We start from the raw sequence: 7,892 nt of genomic DNA on the forward strand, positions 1-7,892 counted from the left end.
TTATTCTGTAGCCCTAGATACGCCAGGGGCCTGGGGGACCTATGGCAGCTCTGCCCCCGGGCACCCCTTGTGCCCACAGTGGAACCCCCCCACCACGGCGCTGCCCCAGGGCCACAAGCCCCACCCAAGGGGTTGGGGCATCCCAGAGTTCGCACCGCCGCAGGCCAGGGGCCTCTCTGGCTAGTGCTGCCCCCTGGGGGTGACTCTAGGCCAGGCCCCGGAGCCAGCTGTGCCCCAGTCCTTTCCAATGGCCGCTCGCTCTCGGTCTCTCTCTGGCCTGTGGAGGAACTGGCCCAGCCCCCAGCCCCGGCTCTGCTCTGACCTGGGCTCAGGTGCCTCCCTCGGGGCCTGTGAGCGGGACGCGGCGGGGAGCTAGTTACCCATTAGCGGGAAGTGGCTGCAGTCTGGCAGCCAGCCCGGCCTCGTGATGGACCCCAGCAGGCCAGGGAAGCAGGCCACGCTGCGGGGGGCATCTGGCAAGGCACAGCTGGGGTCCGGCAGCCTGCATTCTCCTGCATGCCGACCTAAGGGATCCCAAAGCACTTCATGGACTGCAGGCAAAGTCCTGCCCTGGGTTACGCCACTGGGTCCACAGAGACCTCTCCACCCAGCACTGACATGCAGCCACCTCTGGGGTGAAGCACAACAGCTGCCTGACCGTGTCCAGCAATGCTACAGCAGAGTTTAGGAGCGGCCGTGAAGTGGGAAACGCAGATCCAATCAACAGAAGGGAATTTGGGGAGGTGGAAAGTAATTCCCAGAGTTGGCACATGCCCAGGACACCCTGAGCATTATGAAAAGGGCGTGTGGAATCTTCCTTGACCATGGGGGTCAGGCCTTCACCTTTACCTCTCCCAATTTGGGGAACATTTGGCTGCTGGAGTGAGTGGCTGGGCCCCTGGGAAATAGCCCACCCCAAATACCATGGGACCCCTGCCTGCCACATGGCCTCCACATCCAGATTGGGGGGGGGGGCGTATATGGGCAGAGACAGCCAACGTCTCCTTCCTCTCCTACATCCTCATTGCCCTTCTCCTGATCCGCAGTGGGGCAGGGTCTGCTCCTCCCCCACTGGCCACACTGCTCCCCTCTTCCCTCAGGACTCTGCATCTCTACCCTCTTGACACCTGCCAGACCGGCTGTGTCCTGCCCCACAACCCCATGCCCTTCCTTTAGGGCACAGCCACTGGCATCCTCTGTGCATGTCTGGCGGGCTGGAAACCCACTGCCCCTCCCCGCGTCTATGCACTGGGCTAGGCCACCCCCTGCAGCCATGGGGCCTGCAAGCTCTGCTCTGGGGGGCAGCTGTCCCCTGGGGCTGGGAGCCCAAGGTCCCAGCCGGCGCTGCATGGGACCAGAAGACACAGCAAATGGGGGTTTGGCTCTGGAAGCACTTTAGTAAAGGCTCCTACACAATGTACGGGGGGGGGGTGGCCACCCCCGGCAGCACATGAGGTGAGGTCTCGGCCCGAAGCAATCCAGTCCCACATGCTCGTGCCCCACGGTTTCCCCCTCCTTCAGCCATAGCTGTGGGGGCTGTTGGGGTTCATGGGTGACGAGTCCTGGCGGCCCGACTGGCCCATCAGCTGCCAGAGGCGGTGCCCGAGGTTCTGTACTTGGCAGGTGCCCAGGACGCAGCCCACGCGCATCAGGTGGGCGTGGTGGCGGCGCGGGGCCGCGTGGCGCTTGGCACGCCAGGGGCCAGTCAGTGAGCGTTGCGCTCTGCCTTTGGGGCCGCCCAGGGGCTGCGGCAGGGTGGCTGGGGTCCCCCCAGGCTGCTCCCAGTCCAGCTGAGCTCTCGCAGTGCCAACCCAGAGCAGCTCCACCGTCCTCCTCTTCGGGGGCCGATTCCCCAGCGGCGTGGCGGCTCTCCTGTCCGGGGGCTCCCTGCACCAGAAAAGCACAAAGGTCAGGATGACGGCCTGGCTCGGCCCACCTATATCCCCTCAGGTGTGCAAGAGGGTCAGAGCGAGGCTGGTGCATGGGCCCCCGCTCCGGCCCCTCTCTCCCTGCAGCATCGGGCGACTTCAGTGCTCAGCTGCCGTGTAAAACAGGCCAGTCGGTCTGGCAGTATTGGCCTTAAGACGCTCTGAGCGGCAGTGCCTGGGAACCGCCCCTTCCCCATCTCCCAGGCCTGCTGCCAGTCTGTGAATGTCTGTGCAGTACCACTGCGCGAGCCGGATCCCTGCTGGTGGTGACAGCCTGAAAACACGGCCAGGCCAGAGAGGCTGAGGGAGCCCGGGAGCGGAGCCTGGAGTTAATAGGCTGAGTGTCAGGGGCCGAGTCCCTGATCCGGAAGCCCTGTTGCTTGGTGCAGTTTGGATGAGACTGGACCGAACCTTGGAGACTAGACAGGAGGGGCCGTGGCTGGGACCTCCCTGGCCTCTCATTCTCAGCTGGGCCCAGCGGCATGTCCCGTGTCCCAAGGGCTCTGCCTGTCTCGCAGGGGCTCCGGGTGGCACGGCCAGCGGCGCACTGCCTGGCCATAGGGCAAATCCCCTGCCCAGCCCCACTGAGAGATGTTCTGCCTTTGCCCAGGCCGCAGATGCCGCCCACATACTCCCTCCCGCAGCAGAACCCGACTGAGGTCTGGCAGTGACACAACAAGCCCTTTGAGATAGATCCCGCAGTGGACAGCGGCTGCTGGAACCAGCCCCCAGCTTTCCAAGGAGCAGATGAGCCAGCCTGGCCTACAGCACCCCCCAGCCTACGCGGCACGTCCTTCGGAGGTGGGGGGGCGGAGGGAAGGGGACGGAGATGGGATTCCAGGCAAAAGGGAGAGAAATCTGCTACATCGAGAAAATGCACGCTGTGAAATTATAGAGCGAACTGCCAGGGCACTGCTGCAAGGAAGCTCACAGCACCAGCAACAGGCACAGAAGCGTCAGGGCACTGCTGAGAAGCAATCAGCGCCGGGACCAGAACTAGCAGGGCACTGCTGCAGGGAAGCTTCCAGCGCCGGGACCAGAACTAGCAGGGCACTGCTGAGAAGCTCGCAGTGCCGGGACCAGAACTAGCAGGGCACTGCTGCAGGGAAGCTCCCAGCGCCAGGACCAGAACTAGCAGGGCACTGCTGCAGAGAAGCTCCCAGCGCCAGGGCCAGAACTAGCAAGGCACTGCTGCAGGGAAGCTCCCAGCGCCAGGACCAGAACTAGCAGGGCACTGCTGCAGGGAAGCTCCCAGCACCGGGCCCAGACTAGGCCCGGCTGCCGCGCAGGCTGGAAGGAAGGCAGCGGAGAGGTGGAGAGAGGAGGAGGAGGGGAGGGAAGGAATCCAGAGCAGGAGGGAGTGGAGCACATGGGCTGGGGGGCAGGGACGCCCTACAGCAGCAGGCACGTGAGACCGCAGCAGTGTGGGAGCCAGGCCGAGGAGCAGCTACCTGCTGCGGCACACGTACTCTCCGGAGTCACTCAGGGCCGGCAGGGAGGTGCACGCGCTGCATCAAAGGCCCTTATCCCACAGACATGCCGGTTCTGGCTCCTCCAAGCAAGCCAAGCCAGAGCCTCGCCTCCGCAGCGTCAGGATCCCACCAGGCGGTTGGGAGCCGCAGGGGAAAGGGCGCCCGCTCTCTGCCTCTGCAAACACCGGCCCGCAGCCGGCGACTCATGCCTGCTGCCTGCCCCTGCCAGGGCCGCCCTGCCACGTACCTGCCGCCGGGCCCCCGCTCCCCTGGGAGCCACATGCTACGTGCCACACGCAGCATGGAGCCGGGCAGCACTAGCGGGGCTCGTCCCAGCCTTTACCTCTGGAAAAACTCTCCCCGGCGTCCACCTCTCCCAGGCTCTGGGCCTCCCGAAAACCACAGGCCACAACATGGGGCCCTCCAGCTTCCCCTACGCCCACGGAGCTCCTGAATGCTCCCCCAGCTCCCGCAAAACCCTAATCCCCCCCAACGGCCCTAAAACCCAACCCCTCCCCCCAACTCCCCAGCCCTCGGCAGCCTGCCCCACAGGGGAGAGTGTGCCGAAGTGGGGGGGGCTCCCTCCTGTCTGTCCCTGGGGGCCCCAGTGACCACAGCTGCAGCAGGAGATGGCTCTTAGGTAGGTGGGTCCTCAGCCCCGGATTGCTGTGTTGAGCTGAACCAGCCCTGAGCCTTATGGAAAGGGTCTGGGGATCTCCAGTGCCCACTGAGGTCAGGCCCTCGCCCCGGCACTGGCTTAGCCTGGGGAAGCTACGAGTGCGGGCGTGAGCGGGCAGACCTGGGGATTCGGGGGAAGAGCCCACCCCACACCCCATGATCACAGGCCAGGGGGACTGGAGACGGGCTCAGGGAAGCTCACGTCAAACAGGGGAGACGGTGGCAGATCTGCGAGCAGAGCCTGGCTCAGCCGTCTCCCAGGCCAGGGCCTTAACCACAAGGCCAGGCTGTCTGGCTCTTGAACCTTAGTGACACCTGGGCTGGGCCCTGTCCTGCTGCCCCCCTCATCCCCCCCAGCACACGGCCCACAGCCAGTTTCAGGGTCACTTCCCCAGAGGAACCTCCCAGCGGGTGCTGACTCAGGGGGCGGGCCAATAGTTCTGCCTTTTCCACAAGGGTGTAGGGTTCCACGTGCAGCCACACCTACATGCACACACCACGTACACCCTCTCGTGCACCCACGCCTGCGTGCACACACCCACGTGCACCCACGCCTGCATACACACACCCACGTGCACCCACGCCTGCATACACACACCCACGTGCACCCACACCTACATGCACGCACCATGTGCACCCTCTCAGGCCCCCACCCACCCACGTCTGCCTGCACAATCCCTCATGCCAACCTCCATTTGCCCACCCGCCAACCCACATACACCCACACCTACATTCACATCCCCACACTCCAACCTGCCCTGGTCTCATCTGTTCATCCCCACCACCACCACCTCCATGTGTGCCAACACACCCCACAGCACGTGCACACACCCGCCTGTGCACACCCACCCCCTCGCATATGTGCCTCCGCAGCTCCCTCTAACTCCTCTGTACGCACGTTGGCGCCTCGCCTGACTCTGTGCATCTGGGGAGGAGCATTTCGGAAGCGGGGACATGCTGACTCGCACAACCCTCCGGGCGTGGTGCGGAGTTGGGCACGGCACACCCCAGGCTCCATCCCAGCGTGTCAGGTCAGGGCCGTGCATACAGCGGAAGAGACCGCCGCCCAAGAGCTGCAGTGTGAGCCCCCTGCCACTGCCGGAGCCCGGAGGGCCCTTTGGCCGAGGGGAGAAGGGGTCAATCCTGAGGCAGCGGCTGGGATATGAGGTGGGGGGAGCAGAGCCCTGGCTCTGGAATGCCAGTCACGGGACGTTCAGACACGGCCCAAGCTGACAGTGTCCAGACGAGAGTGTCAGACAGGCCTTCCCTATTAGGCTTCCCCCAGCAACGGCCCCCGGGGGCAAGGAACAACCAGACAAATTCCTACAGCCCCGGAGACAGAAACCCTCGTCCTGGCCAGATCCTCAGCATTGGGCTTCGGCTTCTCCCGGATGCTGCCTGGGGCTTAGACGGCGGCACCTGGCACCCCATTGCTGTACGGACAACGCGGGGCACTGGACCATGTCCCCAGCCCACAGGCTCTGTCTGGCACAGCGCCTCCTGCTGCGCAGCACCGTGGCTGCTTATGCCACCGTCTGATTAATATAAAAATGAGAAACGCCCTCCGCTGGATTTCCATGCGATTCGTCCTGACTGTGGAGTTCCCTTCTGGCTGGCTTCTCTTCTGCCCTCCCGCCCCATCCCCACTCCTTGCTCTCCTGGCACTTGGTGAATGTCTAGCCTGGCGGATTAGCTTGATTAGACTCAAGGGCAAGGGAGCCAGCGCTGCGTGTGGCTGTGAGTCTCTCGTTCCTGTTGCTGTCAGGTGCACGCCGGCTGCGTCAGCGGCCCCAGCCAGGTGAGGGAAAGCAGGTTTATTGCTGCCTGGAATTGCGGATGGTTTAGCACGCTGAATGCATGCAGCACCCTAAGCCTCAGCGTGATGCTCGCTGCAACCAGAGATGTTGTAACCAGGGCAGGGCCCGGACTGCTGGCCCAGCCCACCTACTCCTCTGAAAAAGGCCTGACTTGCTTTGCCATAGAGAAAGGACTTGTACTGCAAGTGCACCCAGAGCGGGCACTGCCCACAGGCAGGCTGAGAACGTGTGTTGCCTCGTGTGTGTGTAGGCTGCAGTGGTCCTGGCTCATGGCACACACAGGAGCTGTAGCTGCCAGTCCGCCTGTAACCCTGAAAATCCGCACCTGCCTTTTTGGCCCTGGGGTCACAGGGCGGTTTGGAACGTCCATCCCCCCTTGCGGCCCCGCATTGCTCCTACGCTGGACTGGGCGGCAGCAGGGCCGCCGGGGGGCTCTGGGTGAGGCGTCAGTGCCACACTTGCAGGAGAAGCTGGCGGGCAGAGGACACTGTGCCCCGGCCTGGCGCCCCCTCCCGGTGCAGGATGCACAGCGTTGTCTGCTCCACTGGAGCAGAGCAGGGCAGCGTTTCACTGTCATGCTCCAAACATTCCCACTATGTTCAGAGCCGCCTCCTCCTTGAGAAACTTCCCTTGGCCACGGCCCCCTGTCCTGTTCCTCCTCACTGCACCTGTCCTAGCACCCCCTGTGCTCACACCCCTGCTGGCCCCTTCCGTGGGTCACCTGCCCAACACCCCCCCTTCCCCCCGCAGGACACACAGGGCTGGCTCAGCCTTCGCTCCCAGCAGGAGCTCTGTCCCACCCCATCAGAAACAGACTCTGAGCCAACTGAAGATGAATCAAGCCAAGGAGCCCAGCCAAGCCCCTCTGCACTGCAGCCCCTCGCCCTCTCCCAGCCGCTCCCCCCAGCCCCGTGAGCCATTATGACCCTAGTACAGGGGTGCAGCCACAGAGGAACGGGGGGGGGGGTTCACGGAGCGGAGGGAGCAAAGGTGCATTGCTGGGAGCACGTGTGCACACGCGTGTGAACACAGGGGATGGGGCTGCGGCAGTCGCTCGCCCTCGGGTGGGGTCGCCGGACCCCTGCATGCACTAGGGTCCGGCGAGCCGGGACACGGGGGGACAATCTGGAGGGAGGGTTTTTAGGTAGAGGGAAGCGGGGGAAGCTAGAGCAGGCACCAGAGGCAAGGGGGGAGGTATAAATAGACTGCCCCACGGGGACGGATCACTCGAAAATTGCCCTGGTCTTTCCCTCTGACACGCCTGGCACCAGCCACTGTCCGAGACAGGTGCTGGGGCTAGATGGACCATTGGTCTGGCCCAGTCTGGCCCTTCTCATGCACACACACTCTACAATGCACGCCCAGCAACCACGCCACCTCGTGGCCAGTTACATGAATGCATGCTGAATATTCCCCCTGGATCCGAGACAAGCCCATCTCTCTGCCCCAAAGTGGGATAGCCCAAAGGAGAGCCCTGGTGGCCCCTCCCCCCATGTCCCTCCCATGAGAGACCAATTCAGACTATCCCTACAAAGCCTGAGTGGAGCAGAACAGAGCAGAGAGTCTGGGTGTGAAGCTAGGGGCCGGGGACCGCTCGCCTGCTGAGCTGAACGGGACAGGCCCATGCTGCCCAGGGAGCTGCATGGATCCTGGTTTGAATCCCAGCCCACTTTTCTGCCAGAAGGCAGGTATTGCAAGTGAGCCCAGCACAGGCAGGCCCCAGCCCCCCAACACACCAGGCTGGGCTGCTGTCCTCTGTGACCAGTTCACCCTGAATCTCCCAGGGGCCGGCACACACCAGCTGTTCGCCCAGCTCATCAGCACTAGCAACTTCTGTTCAGAAAGGGCTTTGAGATCTGCTGATGAAAAGAGTCGGAGAGCAGACTGTTCCCATGTGTCAAGTATCAGGGGATAGCCGTGTTAGTCTGTATCTACAAAAACAACAAGGAGTCTGGTGGCACCTTAAAGACTAACAGATTTATTTGGGCATAAGCTTT

General features: G+C 63.5%; 1 protein-coding gene across 1 annotated transcript in view; it reads right to left on the bottom strand.

Moving 5' to 3' along the window:
* Positions 1-1,377: 1,377 nt before the first annotated feature.
* ADM2 (adrenomedullin 2) overlaps positions 1,378-7,892 on the bottom strand; it is a 34,830-nt gene continuing 28,315 nt past the window's right edge. Inside the window, exon 2 of the mRNA XM_034762787.1 lies at positions 1,378-1,945. Within this exon, the coding sequence (XP_034618678.1) occupies positions 1,518-1,945 (428 nt within the window). The 3' untranslated portion in view covers positions 1,378-1,517. The remainder of the gene's footprint in view (positions 1,946-7,892) is intronic.

The sequence above is a fragment of the Trachemys scripta genome, chromosome 1 (assembly GCF_013100865.1).
Source record: "Trachemys scripta elegans isolate TJP31775 chromosome 1, CAS_Tse_1.0, whole genome shotgun sequence".
Lineage (NCBI taxonomy): Eukaryota > Metazoa > Chordata > Testudines > Emydidae > Trachemys > Trachemys scripta.